Source organism: Callionymus lyra, chromosome 4 (genome assembly GCF_982586985.1).
Source record: "Callionymus lyra chromosome 4, fCalLyr1.hap1.1, whole genome shotgun sequence".
Classification (NCBI taxonomy): Eukaryota; Metazoa; Chordata; class Actinopteri; order Syngnathiformes; family Callionymidae; genus Callionymus; species Callionymus lyra.
Window position 1 is genome coordinate 32,682,419 of NC_141821.1, and position 15,384 is coordinate 32,697,802.

General features: G+C 40.6%; 2 protein-coding genes across 3 annotated transcripts; both read left to right on the plus strand.

The window, feature by feature from the left end:
* The first annotated feature begins 173 nt into the window (after positions 1-173).
* Positions 174-10,372, plus strand: gramd1c (GRAM domain containing 1c). The gene is made up of 18 exons (XM_087789880.1): positions 174-202; positions 575-677; positions 1,604-1,727; positions 1,900-2,000; positions 2,308-2,403; positions 2,480-2,560; positions 4,240-4,352; positions 4,441-4,558; positions 4,633-4,789; positions 5,723-5,869; positions 5,936-6,054; positions 6,113-6,255; positions 6,658-6,761; positions 6,898-7,059; positions 7,942-8,008; positions 8,098-8,217; positions 8,374-8,479; positions 9,754-10,372. The coding sequence occupies exons 2-18, from the start codon at positions 582-584 to the stop codon at positions 9,820-9,822; spliced, it is 1,923 nt and encodes a 640-aa protein (XP_087646006.1). The 5' UTR covers positions 174-202; positions 575-581; the 3' UTR covers positions 9,823-10,372.
* Positions 10,373-10,669: 297 nt separating this feature from the next.
* zdhhc23b (zDHHC palmitoyltransferase 23b) lies at positions 10,670-14,015 on the plus strand. 2 transcript variants are annotated; one of them, XM_087789882.1, is made up of 5 exons: positions 10,670-10,723; positions 11,537-11,675; positions 12,454-13,086; positions 13,293-13,460; positions 13,598-14,015. In XM_087789882.1, exons 2-5 carry the CDS (start codon positions 11,539-11,541, stop codon positions 13,863-13,865), a joined length of 1,206 nt encoding a protein of 401 aa, XP_087646008.1. In that variant the 5' UTR covers positions 10,670-10,723; positions 11,537-11,538; the 3' UTR covers positions 13,866-14,015. The 2 variants fall into 2 exon arrangements, with proteins under 2 accessions (XP_087646008.1, XP_087646009.1); XM_087789883.1 differs by having other exon boundaries at positions 10,719-10,731.
* Positions 14,016-15,384: the final 1,369 nt, after the last annotated feature.

A 15,384-nucleotide genomic window follows, 5' to 3' on the forward strand; every position in this document is an offset into this window, starting at 1 on the left:
CATCAAACAGGAAATCTAAGTGTAGGAATCGTTTAAGCGGCCTGGACTCATTATTCAAAGACCAATGAGATTCAGCCTCGGGTCGACAACTCCCCACAGGTATGTTGCACAGGTGTGATGAGAAGCACCTGTAGAGAAAACACATTTTTACTCTCACACTGGATACTGAGACAAGTGGACTCCACACTCTGTTTGGGACCAGGTGCGTGATTTACAAGGTAAAGACAGACAGAGATTTATTCAGATAAGGTTGTTCTTCTGTGTGTATAGAAGAGACAACATATTCTAATTTAGCTGAATCTAATTTTTTTAACAATAGATCATTAAATCATTTGACTTGTAATATCGACATATATATATATATATATATACATGTATAAAGTGCATTTAGAAAAGAGGCTCACGTTGGATCCTAAAGCTCTCTATTGTGTCTGTGAGTGACAGTAACTTGTCGAGCTGGTCCAGGCGCAGAACTAATGACGTCCCCTGAGGAGGAGAAGACAACAAACGTGGCTGACGCTCAGTTACTAGAGCTACGCTTTCGACTTTAACGTTTGTTTGTTTAATGTTACAGTGAAGTCATGGCGTCATTATCAACCCGGTCCAGTGGCGGGAGCGATGACGTCACGGACGAGACGCAGTCCATGGGGGATATTCAGTTCAGCTCCGAAGACGAGGTGATGACGACAAAAAAATTACATTCTGCTTTTTTTTATGATGGAAAAAACTTATCTCTGCTTTGTTGTTGCTTTTTTTTTTAAAATAATGTCAGTCTCCTTTACTTCTGAACTGTATAAACAATAGTGGTATTCATACTTGGCAACTTTATGGGGACTTTACTCCGAGAAATATGTAGTATTTCATGTTAAAGAGTCAGTATTTTACAGCTGATGTCATTCCATATATGTTTTTTTTAATCTAATTCAACAATAATTAAATTAAAATGCGATTATTGCAGGTATAATTAAAACGAACTGGTTTGAAGCTAGTATTTAATAACTGGCTACAATTATTGTGGAATTTCATAATTATTAAATAACTATGTAGCGATGCTTGCAAAATCAAAAGATGGTGACTTTTGTACGCACGATAGACTTGTAAGTAAGTAAGTACTTTTTATTTGTATAGGGCTTTTCCAGACCAGGGTCACAAAGCGCTTAAACAATCAAAACAATATTCAATAAAGTATATATTTTAAAGATTGTTTTGACAACTTGGTTGTTTTTCTTCTACCATGTTTGTGTGCTATGTATACTTCGCAGTTTCAGATTTAACAAAACGGTGAACAAGGAAAATAAAGCCTCAAATGGGTTTAGAACAGACGGAACGGTCACTTCTTTCACAATTTCATCTATTGGACAACTATTGAGGACTCGCCATCGACCTCTATATAAAGAGAAATGTATACTGCTGAGCTGGTTTTTAATGAGATATTTTGTAAAAGTAGAAGAGGCTGATGAAAGGAGTTCTGGAGAAGAAAATGCTGTTTTTTTTGTTAGTGAGCTTTGTATTTCCAGTACAAGTTGAATCAAAACATACTGTGGAGATTTGTAAATGCTTAACTTACCAACTATCTTGTGGATTGGTTTATCTCTTTTTTCAGAGTTCTGACCTACAAAGCCAATGTTTGGCAGCCCCCCAAACTCCTGTGCCCACCTACAAACAAAGGTGTGAGGAGTTCAGGAAGATCTTTAAGGAGCTGCCAGAGACTGAACGACTCTTATTAGGTGATGTTGTGCATCAGCATATTCTGTAAATCTTGAGCTTTTGACCAAAGAATGAGGGGAAATTGAGGTTCTTGAACCGAAACAAAGTGATGATCTCCCTTTAAAAAGAGATCTCTGTACATGTTGCTTTAGGCATGCACATCATGAACACAGTATGTATGTCTTCCCTCAGACTACACATGTGCTCTGCAGCGAGACATTCTCCTCCAGGGACGGCTGTACTTGTCCCAAAACAATCTTTGCTTCTATAGCAATGTCTTCAGAGGAACCAAGGTACATTCTCAGAGGAAGAACTTGTCCACTTCTGGAACCTTTTTAGAAGAAACCTTTTACAAACCGTTCTTCATTATTAGATTCACAGTGATGTATGGTATAACCTTAAACCCTTTTTTAATCTTTAGCTCACACATTAACATTTGTAAAGTAAAGTGTCTCAAACATGAATTAAAAGATAGTTAGTTAATTGCACACCCTAAATTAAATGAATGATTATGCATTTTTATTTTAGCCTCAATTGTCTCATGTGTATAAAAGATAAATCTGCCTAACACTAAGTAACTTGTACTCTGGTACCTCACAGATTACTCTGTGTCTCAAAGACATCATGGCTATGACCAGAGAGAAGGTTGCTCGTTTTATTCCCAACGCGATTTTGATCTGCACAAGCTCAGACAAGGTATTATAAAATTAAATATATCTCATGAACTCACATGGTGACCTGATAACAAAGATGTCTTTGTCTTGCTCCTCAGTACTTCTTCACTTCCTTCTCAGCGAGGGAGAAAAGTTATCAGGGTGTTTTCCGAATTTGGCAGAACACCCTGCTGGACAAGGTGAGAAACTATGTCACAATTAAGTCAATGATTTCAGAATTTAAAGTCACAACATTTGCATTGCATAAAATATTTTATGTTAATTACTTTCCTTGTTGGCACAACACCTCCAATATATTGCTAACTTGAAACTATGGATCTTCACACACAATCATGTGCACACAAGGCAGATAACGTGCAGATCCAACCAGAGTACAATCATATTCACAAGAGGTCAGAGAAATTAAAGTACAATGGGGAAAAACGCTGCATGTTAATTTAATTTAATTGACTATCACTGTAATGTGTTCTTATTCATCTTCTTGTGTTTAGCCCCATGTTTAATGGGTCAGAGTTTAAACTTATGTCATCATATCAAGGAGTGGAGCTGCACATCACCTCACTCACACCTGAGTTACCAGAAAGGGAACAAAACGTTGATCTTACTGACCGTAATGAATGGAAGTAGTTTGAGCACATCATGCAGAGAGACCTGAACTCACCTCTGTACTTTTTAAGTACTTATCTCATGTCAGTCCGGAGTCCAACTTATGCTGCGACGGACTTCTGTGAGTTATCAGTGCTGCTCTAAATCAATGTTTGGCCCAAAGGTCGACATACAGCAGGAGAGAAAATACTTTCGTTTACCAACACGTGTGTTCAATGAAACATGGGTGTTTTTGGACATGTCTATGCAGCACCGAGTCCTAAACCAATAGATATGTCTTCACAGTGTGGTTTTGCAGTTGACTGACCTCAAAACACACAGTACAACTACCTCCTGCGGGAGGGACGAATCCTACCCTTTTAAAACAGAAGATTCCGTACCTGAGCATCTCATTTGGATGGAATATTAAAAGTTAATTGTTACTAATGAGTGTACTTTACAAATTATAAATGACTTACTTACTTTACCACAATGAAACTTCTGAGTCAGAGTGTGTTCACTTTTTAAACCCAAACTTCTTTAAATATTTATTATAGGATTTATTATTATGATTAAGTGAGCTATTTAAAGGCATATGCAATTATTTGTTGTATGTTCAATGTAGCAATACAAATGCATATAACTGTAACTTGCACATAGTTATGATAATTTGTGCCTTTTTATTTTTGAGAAAATTCATTGAATCCTTCAGCAACTCCAAACTTCCATTCTCCCAAAAGCATGATTTTCAAGCGCGCATGAAATACGTCATTGAAGCGAACTTTCTTCGAGTATTTACATCTTTATCGAGAGTTCTTGTGGGAGGAGTCGCGCGCAGCTCGTCAACTAAACTCAGCTCCTGGACTTCCTGTATGTGTTTGTACCAGTTTGTTGCTCAACGCTTCACCTCGTCCGCTCGGAGGGATCACGTAAGTAAAGGGGAAACAAAGACACTTTTCTTCGAGTTGGGTTTAAACGAAGAGCGTCCAGTTATGAGTTTAAGTTGTCGCGTTGAAGTTTAGACCATCAACACAACGAGCTTTAAAGAAAGAATCTTCTCGCGTCAATCCGACTTTCATTGCCTTTTTATTATTATTATTTTTTAAATAAATGTGGATCTTGTTATTTAATTTGAAGCTCAAGATGCTTCCACGCAGTGTTGAAAACACACATTGCATCATGTCGTGTCTCCAGGTTACCGCCAGTGGCAGCTGAACTCTTCCTGGTGTCTGTGGTTTCCAAGGCAGAGCTTGATAACATCCTTCTCTTCCAGCCTCTCTCATGCGTGGAGCTGTGGCAGATGGTCAAGCAGCACTATGGATGCGACCTGGGTCTGAGTAATGAGGAGATGGAGAGTTTATCCGCAGAGGCAAACATGCAGACCAGGTGAGAAAAGGGGGGTCATGTGTTTGTTTGAGTGATTTAGATTTGTTTGTGTGACTGCGAGGCATTGCATTGACGATGGTGTCCTCAGGATGGAGCGCCCTCCTTCTCTCCGACTCTCCGGTGTTGGCCAGGGACCCCTGGAGACTTCTACACCTCAAGGGGAAGACTTTCCTACCCCGATCAGCTCTCCAAACTCCCCCGATGTGGTATTTCCCCGTTTTAATCTCATCGCCGCGCTCAAAGGATCCATATCTCTAATGTTACCCGACTTGTCCGACAGGAAGAATCTCGCCACCTTGTCTCGCGTCGGAGTCCGGCGCCATCTCTGGATCGCTCTCTCCCGGAACGATCGTCCAAGCAGTCCAACCATTCTCTTGATCTGAACGCTAATGAGAATGGTGCGTCGGGACAAAGTGGTTCTGACAGCTTTGAGGAAGGTGAGGAAACATGGACGACATGGAAATGACCATATTACACACACGGTTCAGGACCAGAGGAGAGGGATCCTTCCAGGCTGTTGCTCCTAAGCTTTGGAACAATCTTCCTCTCTGTCTGTGTTTGATGGATCTACTGACTCCGTCAAGAAACATCTTATGACATTTTTATTTGTGCAGGCTTTTACCTGATTTTCTGAGACTCCAGTGTTTGTCTCAGTGTTGTCTTGATGTTTTAAGTATATATTTTATCGGGTATGGTTTTGATTGTTTAAGCGCTTTGTGACCCTGGTCTAGAAAAGCGCTCTACAAATTGCTTACAAATTAAATCCTTAAAGAAATGCGCCCTATTTGATGACCCAAACATGTGACATGTTGTTATAGTCGATTATTGTTACATTATATTTTATTGATCTTGAGTTTAAAATGACACGTGTCCTTTTTGTGTCTCTACAAGGATCGCAAAGCGGCTCTTTATGTTGTTTTCCCCTCTAAGCAGATGTTTCTGCACAATATACAAGTTGTCTATATTTATCATTTTTACTTAAAATCTCCACTCACAAAAATTCCTGCTATTATCAAGAACATTTACTGCTGCAGAATAAAATGACTACAGTGGTCGAGTCCAAACCAGCCAAATAAATGACACATCGAAAGAGGAAACATTTAAAAAACATCAATGTAACTTGATAAGAGTGGGGACAGTGGACTGTCAGAGTCTGCAGTGCAAACCTGATTAGGCAAATCTAAATAGGTGAGCTCAAATGCAAACTCCAAAAGAGCTTCCAGATATTTAGTTAGATTTAAGTGGATGCTGATTGGTTAAAGTTCTTGTGGAAAGGGTTCATTTATTTCCTCAATTCTTGATAACAATAACATAATTATGACTTCTTATTGTGACGTGGCTAACGGTGAATGTTTCTTCTACTCCTTCAGTAGTGGAGGAGCGCGTTGGACCGTCACAGGTGGAGGGTCGTCTCTATCTCAACAAGGTTTTCCACATCAGCGCCAGCAAAATGTTCGACCTCCTCTTCACCGACTCCAGCTTCATCCGCAGGTTCATGAGTGCCAGGAAAATGACACGTATGTCTTTAAAAATGGTTTCAACCACATCTCACTTTGTCGCTAACATTCTGACGCACCCTTCAGAGCCCACCTTTACGCCCTGGCAGAAGGACGCATCAGGAAACATGAAGAGGAGCCTGAGCTATGTGATAACCATCAGCAACCCTCTGATTGGTAAATTCTCTGCTGCCACTGAGAACCAAGTAAGTTTACACCTCAAAGTTTCATCAAGAAACGACAGCTGAAGCTTCTTCTCTGCAGGTGCTGTACAAAGAGTCCAAGGAAGGCCAATATTACCTGGTGGATGCAGAGGTTTACACGCATGACGTGCCCTACCACGACTACTTTTACACTCAAAACAGATACAGCATTATCAGCAGCTCCAAGCGAAAGTGTCGACTCAGGTAATTGCGCACTAAAAGGTGTTGCTGCGACCGGTTCGACCGCTTTCATGTCGCCATGCGTGTCTTCACCTAATCTCCACAAATTGTGTCTGGTTTCAGGGAAACAATTATGTTTGTTTTTTTTAATTAAGTGAATATAAACATGAGAAGCATTTTGATCACATGACCGCTGTTTCATCAGGGTCAGGGGTCATCCACACACCCTTAGAGTTCTGCTTTAATTACACAAGGAAACGCGGTCAAAATAAATCATTGTTTAAGATTCATATCTGTGTCGCTACAGTTCCTAGAGTGTTCTCTGAATATTATGTTGGTGCATCAGCTCTGATTGACTTGACATTCTTTATGATGTTGTAGTCAAGCTTGCTCTTGAATATGATGATGCTTTGTTCCCCATTACAGGGTCTACACTGACGTGAAGTACAAGAAGCAGCCATGGGGACTGGTCAAGTCCTTCATCACCAAAAACTCCTGGAGTGGCATTGAGGACTATTTCAGACAGATGGGTGAGTGGAGAAGCTTTGCCTCGCGGCTGAAGAGATTTCCAGGTTATGGGTTGTATTACGTCACTGGTGTGTCGTAGATAAAGTATTTTGCTCCCACAGCTGTTTTACCTGCATTATCAATGCTCTACATTTAAAGAGGCCGAGCTGCTGGAGGAGGAGGCCGAGCTCAACCAGGGTGCAGCAGACGCGGGGAAGATGCCTGGGATCCGCAGGAGGAGGCGGGCGTACAGCCGCACTCTGTCGGAGCACAACAAGCCCAACAACCCTGACCGTGAGCAGCACAGAGAGGGAAACACGGGTAAAGTCATAGATTACCACCACCAGCTACTCTTGTCTACCAAAATAAAACGAATGCAAAACAAAAAACAACTGTACATATAGAAAAATGAAAACAAAAAAAAAGCATATAATAATAAAAGTAAAGACAAATTAATCCCTCTTGTATAACTGCTATATTCAGATGGCTTGTAATTTATAAAAACATAATGGTTACAGATTATACCAATTAAAATATATATTTTAAGGGTCTTAAATAATTCAAGAAAAGAGTCCTGTGCTCGTTCGTTCCACCTGAACAAGATCGCCCTCCCGGCCAAGAAGGAGCAAAAGGAAATCAGACTTCGATTGTTAGACATGTTTTTTTTATCTCTCCAGTGAAACCAAATTGAGCGATGAGTGGGAATCGGCACTGTTTTTGCTACGGACAACATTTTGAGTTTTTATGAAAGGTTTAGTTTGATATAGTTTAGAACCATAATTGGAGAAGCTGAGGATTTCCAACTAACTCAAAGCATTTCCTTTTTTAAATGCAAGATAAGATATTTCTTTTAATCATTCCACAGTGATTTAAATTTGATTTGTTAAAATAATAAACTAAAATAAACAAAATTAAAAAATATTAAACTAAAAGATTATTTTTAATGTTGTACATTAAGAAGCCTTTTATTTTTGTATTCTTTTACTTTCATGCTTTTAAAAAAAGGATAGATAGATGGATAGTAGTTTAAGGGAACAAACATTGAGAAATAATTCTGTATTGAATCTTGTATCTAAATTGCTACTTGAAAAAATGGGTTTGACACCAGAAAATACTTTTTGTTTTTAAACATTTAACACTAGAAATGTTAAACATTATTTGTACAAACTCGAAAACATGCAATAACTTTTTTTCTGGTAACAGGTCCTACAGAAATGAACACTTCCTACGGATTAAGCATCAATTCCATAGTAGCAGTAATGAGTGTAATGTGAGTGAAATATTGGCTTTTTATCACCAAAATTAAATGAACATCGTTGATGAATTCTCATTTTAAAATGTATTAATTCTCATTTTCAGACTGCTGATCCTCGCAGTTCTCAATCTGGGCCTCTTCTTTAAACTGTGGGCGATGGAAGACGTGGCCCACCGCATGTACGTGAGCACCAAGCAGCGCCTGAGGGAGAGGAGCGAGGCCAGGTGACTGCTGCACCATTATTTTTAATCACGACCATCTACACAAAGACCACCTTCTTGTAACAAAATTCTGATTCCAATGAAAAAGTTATTGTGTCATATGTTGTGCATTAAATATGTATTTTGTATTTCTTCCTTTCTCAATGAATTCCCCTCCAGCATGGCATCAGAATACGGACCGCTACACCATCCAGGCCACAGAAGCCTGGAGGAGGCGCTTCTACTCAAAACTGTCCTGCAGGATTCCATTAACCTTCTAGAACAGGTAACACTTTAACTTCCATTCAATAAGCTGTTTGGTAAGGCTTGTCAACGCGACAGGATCAGCACACGGCTGCTCTGTTGAGTGTGGTCCAACTGGTTCTGTCACCTGTAGGCCACAACCAGTTCCAGTAGAGTAGGATGAGACTTGAGTGCATCAGGTAACCTTAGACTTGTCACCTCCCTCATGGGTTAAATAAATGAAAGACAAAGTTTGAGTAAACGCAGTGAAATAACTTACTTGCTCAGGTTTTCCTGAGGCTCACATAAGGTTGTGTTTAAGAATGACAACGTGGCAAAGCTGAAGACGATGCATAAGGGTGGACGACGGGTCCATGTAATGGTGCTCAACGGCTCCTGTAACTTTAGTATAGAGACGCCTCTAATTCCATTTTATTTCAATGGAGCACAACATTTTGTCTTTTAATAAAAAAAACGTTGAGTAAATGATGCAAAAATGCTAATTAAAGTTATAAAAACAGCACCATCTTATGGGCGTAGCAGATAAACACAAGATGAAAATCAGCATGACCGTCATATTATACTCGGTTACTTCAAAGTGTACAGTATATAAATACTAATGTCAGGTTGTATTATTTGTTTTAAACTACAAATATTTGTTAACTAAACACCAAACCTCGTAGTGAACAGGCCTGTAATGATCAACGTTTCTAATAGTTTCCTAAAAAGTTAAGTAGTTAAAACCCAAAAGTGACCCAACATTGTTTAAAATAAAAAAAATAAATCATTTTACAAGGTTTGTTTTGCCCTGGATTCTTTTTATATAAATCAGCATAACTTTTGTTTTGAGCTGAAGTTTTAACATTTTTCTGAGGAACCCTAATTGTTTCTCTGAACTTGCTTCCAGATGTCTGTTAGCTGTTTTGTGTTGCTGTCTGCATTAATTTAAGCTACTTCTATTCAATGTGAATCTTGGAATGTTACTTCTGTTTTGTCTTAGAGAGTAGGGTGACATGAGAGTTAGCTGTCTTATGTGGACATGTTGAGCTAAATGAAGATGATGTTCTTCTGACTTGATGTTTGTCCACAGTTTGCTTTAGACAGAAATTCTAACTTTGTTACGTCAGATTTATTGACGTTTGTTAAGTCAGCTTTCACGCGACCACAAAATAAACGAAGAAGCACACACTAAGGGAAAAGGAGATTGGCTGTAGAAGTATTCAAGCCTGGATGAATCTTCAATGTGCCTGGTTTCTGTTGAGAAAATGTGTTCGTAATAGAATGTTCTTTAAACATTATTGTAATTTTTTCTTACAGCTCCGAAGTTCTTTAGTTTTATTGCAGCAGAGCTTTGCACTGGACAGTCCGTCCACACCACCACAGTGACGCTTGGGAGCATCTATACTCCATTGAGCCACAACACGGCAGGGAAAACCACAAGGAGCCTCCAAGGGGAAAAAAAGCTGGTAGCCAGCAACATTGCTGGCATCCCATAATGTGCCCACATCGCCATAGGTAACGTGTCCCAAAGTGGGATGTCGTAAGAGATGTTTAAAAGCTGCTGCAGGGACAACGGCAACATTTCTGTCTTGATAAATCTATGGAAGTGTAAAAAAAACCTCTGTATATATTCTTGTTTTATGATCATAAATGGATTGTTTTAACATATTTATAGCTGCGATTCTGTTTACGATTCTTTCCCCCCCATTTAATTTTTGCACAGGTTTTCTTAATCGACTTCATGTAAATATATATTTTACCAATAAAGCTTTTAAATCTGCCGTCAGAACCGATGGTTTCAGTGCCGCTCTCATCGTTGATTTGAGGGAAAAGACACATGCTTGTTAAATGTAAAGTCATTGTAATGTGATGACTGTGTTCAGTCAAATGTTTGGATGTATTTCAAATATTTTATCCATTAAATGATTCGACTCAACGTGAGGGTATTTATTATTATTATTCAGCAACACCAACATGGAGTCAGGGCTGGTGTTTTTAACTGTTGTTAACTCACTTAAGCTCGTTCTGGGCGGGGAGTGATGACGTCACAAGGAAACTTTCGTCTCAAACTATGGTCTCTCTGGTCAGAACCATGAATTGAAAATCTTAATGTCCGTGTTGGACATTAAGATTGTTGTACGACTCGTGAACCCCGGGACTGCCTCACATTCTTTTCCTTTACCTGGGCGGTTGGAGGAGTAACCTGGATGTTTGCGTCGCTGAGGGGACACTTCCGCCTGTGATGAGGAAGTGACGTCAGAGACGCCTTGGTAATGTTGCTACTCAGGTTAGTTGGTATGTCTGGTTAAAACGTAACTTTCTGATCTGTACGCGACGCATGCTCAAGTAAAACTATTTTATTTATACATTCGAACGACGTGTTCAGCGTTTCACAAACATTACGAGCCAGAATAACAAAAATAAATATGTTGTAGAGTCGCCTTCTTCTATCATCCAATAGCTTCCGCTAACTAACCTGGTACTGGAGCTTGTCCCAGCTCCTCGGGGCGAGAGGCGGATGTTATTGTGAACACAGCACCTACCCTTGTTAAAATCTACCATATTTCTGTTAGAATACAGAGATAACTCCACACGGTGATGCCACATTTAAGTATCTAGTCACCACAAAGTTAGTTTCCAAAAATATACGTATTAAAGCGAAAAAGTTGATAAAAAGTCCTGCCACCACCCAGAGGTCATGGCAGGTTCATCTTTCACTGGTGATCAAAACTCTGTCAGAAGTAGACCAGAGATTTCAGATGGATGAAGCTCAGACAGATGCACCGGTTCATCCAAATGTCTATTGAACTGCAGGATTTGAAACTCGTCATGTAAACACTGAACGTTAATCACATCATGCATGTCATGGGTTTGTACCCGCGGTCGGTTTTGTGTAAGAGCTCTAAATCCTGACAGAAGTGTGACAGATGTGAACCGGGTCATGTGAGTTTTCTGAGCTTTTCGTGATGGAAATGTTTCTGAATCCGCTCCAGCAGATTAAAATCTGAAGATGAAATGGGCTGATGTGTAGTTGGACGATCATAGTCGGCCCTGCAGCGTTTGAGTCTGCAGCTCCTCCTGACTTCTCTTGTTCTTTCAGCCATGAAGAAAAGAGGCTCCAGAGTGAAGGACGACCAGGATGTTCTGTGTTGCTGCGAGTACTTCAATAGACAAGGGGAGCGCAGCCATGTGGGCGCCTGCTGCTGCGACTGTGAGGACCTGGACGAGGCCTGTGATCGGTGAGGTCATGTAGCTTTTGTACCAGCAAACCTGTCTGTTAAAGATGATGGTGATATACTGTAGGTATTCCATTTTAAATCTTTGTTTTCTTTTCATAGTTTTTACATTTTTTAAGGTTAAGTTGTCTTAAACAAAGATTCATGTCAAATAAAAACCTGATTATGAATCATATTCTTTCAACAGCCATACAAATCAAAAGAACTCGTATGCATAGTAGGGGTGTGAGAAAATATTGCAATGTTTTTTTACTGTACCGATATGCAAGAGCACTGTATGTGTGTGTATCTTATTTTTTAAATCACATTTCTTTTATGGCTTACTATTTATCACATCCCTGCTCTACAGCCCCTGTGTATAATAATATTATTTCTTCGTAAAAAAAAAAAACATGCAAACATTCATTGTTTATTCATTTTTGTGTCGCAATTAAACTTCCAGCTACTAGATGGAAGCAGTCATTACGTCCTCTGCAACAAAAAGTGCTGTGATATCCCGCTGATGACTGAGGACGAGAGGATGCAGTAGATGTTTGAAATGTTTTTTGGTTCAAAACAAATGAAACTAGTTAAGACTTCGTCAAGAGTCATGCAGTCTGTAAATACTGCGGTGCTAATTGAAGTACTGGGACAATGCTAAAAATATATCCTTGTTCCTACAGTAGTAGTAGTATCTTTGTTTGGTGATACGTATCATATCGTCAGATTCTTGCCAGTACACACTCCAAATAAAAACGTAATAATTGTTTTGTACTCCGATAACCAGTGTGTCTCTCTCCAGGTTGTTCAAGAATGAAACACAAAACCCCGAAACTTTGTCAAAAGTGGCTGAAGTTGTGACAGACAGACTCCGAGTGCCATGGCTGTGGGGCGGGGCTCGGAAAGTGGAACTGTCCATCATCCCGCCTCTCGTCATCCTCCCAGCTCTGCTCCATCTCGCCGCCCTGCACGTGCTGCTAGGTGTGCTGGTTCTGACGGCGCTGCCGGGCCTGGTGCTGTGGTACTACTACTTCACACACAGGAAGAAGGGACGGACGCTGTTCTTCCTCAGCCTGGCGCTCTTCTCCCTCGTCTACATGTACCTCCTCTTCATCACTGAGGTGCGTCCTCGAGGAGGGGTCAGCCAGGTGCAGGTGGCCGTGGTGTCAGTGGGGGTCCTCCTCACTCTGCTGGTCCTGGCTCTCACCAAAAGGGAACCAGGGACCGTTAGATCAGAGCAGGATCTGACCCACAGCACGGTGACTTACTACAGCCCGTCATCGGACGGCGAGAGGAAAGATGTGAGCGCTCGGGCAGAAGCAACGGATGACAGAAGGAACTGGTGCTCGGTGTGCAGGGTGGTCCGGCCCCCCAGGGCGGGTCATTGTCGCATCTGCGGCGTCTGCGTGCTGCGTCTGGACCACCACTGCGTCTGGTGGGTTCCATTACGTTCCCTCTTCCTGCCTCTTCTCTCTGACCTCATCGTGTCCTGTCACACTCTTCACACAATCTGTTGTGTTCTCAACATTTCTGGAGGTGACCCCTGTGTGACCCTGCATGTGTGTGTGTGTGTGTAGTGTAACCCTGCGGTCTCAATGGTCTGTCTGTGTTTGTGCGTCACCTCCGCTCTGCCTGGAGAAGGATAAATAGCTGCGTGGGTCAGAGGAATCACCGCAGCTTCCTGGCCACGCTGGTCCTCTTCCTGTCCACGTCCCTGTACGGGATCAGTCTGGTGCTGAGAAGCGTCTGTCCTGGACAGAACCCCCTCACAGCCCTGCTCTACTGCCCCGGAGTCTATGAGCAGTACAGGTAAACACAACGCTATATTTTTATTCACCTAAAGTGTGTTGTCTAGTCCTTCAAAAACACAAAGCATGAAATACATCACACTTATGATGAGCATACACATGATGTCGCATTTCCTGATAACCCGTTGTGCTCAACAGCGCCGCCCTGTGTTTCACGTGCGCCTGGTACTGCACCATTGTGACCGGAGGTCTGCTCCACCTGCTGCTGGTTCAGCTGGTCAACATTAGCTACAACGTGACGGAGCGAGAGGCCCGGCTCGCCCTCAGGGAGAAAACTGCCCGCACGTCCTGCTGGGGTCTGATAGTGGACACTGGAGTTTACTCTCAAGGTTGCTATGGCAACTGGGCAGAGTTCATGAAAATGGCAGACGAACAGAAAGACATGTATACGTCAAATTTGGTGTGAAGAGCTGCAATATATTTTAAAATAATTGTTAAACAATCTAGTTTACAATTCATTATAAACACTCTTAAATTATTATTCTCATTTGTTCACCGTAAGGAGATATTTGTATTTACTTTTGTTGGTGTTTTTAAAAATAAAGTTATCAAATTATCAACTCCCATTGAACCTGCCACCTCTAAAAATACTGGAGTTCAGTAATGTCTACATTTTGAATGAGTGTGTGTTTATGTACATATGAGTGACAGATACTAGGACACACATTGGATCACGTCAGGGTCACCAATCTGGTAATAGTGAGGAAACAGGAGTCACAGTGTAGCTGGACTTCATTCCAATTATTATTTCCAAGCACCTGTCTAGACCAGGGTCACAAAGCGCTTTAGCAATCAAAAACAATACACACTTAAAATATATACTCTAAAAGGCCAAGACACATAAGAAAAACACAAGAGTCCCAGAAAAGAAAAGCCTGCACAAATAAAAGTGTCTTAAGATGTTTCTTGAAGGAGTCAGTAGATCCATCAAACACAGAGGGAGAGGAAGATCGTTCTAAAGCTTAGGAGCAACAGCCTGGAAGGATTTCTCTCCTCTGGTCCTGAACCTTGTGTGAGGAACCATAAGTAGATTCTGATCCACAGACCTCAGAGCCCGAGCTGGGGTGTAAGGCTGGATCAGATCAGTGATGTAAGGAGGAGCCTGACCATGAATAGCTCCGAAAGTAAGAACCAGAATTTTAAATGGATCCTGAAAGAAACTGGCAGCCATTGCAGAGTTTTAAGGATCGGAGAAATGTGAGTTCTTCTACTAGAGCGGGTTAGAATTCTCTCTGCAGAGTTTTTATCACCTGCAGGCGAGACAGCTTCTTTTTGTTTAGACACGAAAATAAACTGTTACAATAGTCTAAGCAAGACGACTCACATGCATGGATTATAAGCTCCAGAAGGTGTTGTGACATCATTTTCATAAGTTTATATATTTTTCTAGTTTTCACCGAAAACAATAAACAATTTCCCGAAGGAATCCTCCTGAGGGATCAATAAAGTTCTACCTTACCTTACCCTGATGGATGGGATGCTGCCCCAGGTCCAAGTGTCCGCCACACACAAATTTTAATGAGTTAAAGTTAAGTCAAATAGTTAAACTAGAATACATAAAAATATTTAATTAAAAATGAAAAATGTGCCAAATAACATCATGAAAAAATAAAACATACACAAAGCAGAATGATAAAACTGAATAACCAACGATTATGATTCTCATTAATATTTTCTTTAGTTATCAGCCTCTAAATGACAACTAATGTGAAAACCCAACTCCTATTACTTTATAAAGTTCTTCCCTGTATATAGTATGACTAATAAAAATATATAAATGAAGAGAGTTTTGTACAAACGGTCACATACTGATGAGTACAATAAAGGTCCAAGACCAATTTAAAAACACACTTAAATCAACACATTAGACAATTTTGAAATGTATCAGAAAGCCCCGATTAACTGTTTGACCACCAGATGGCAGC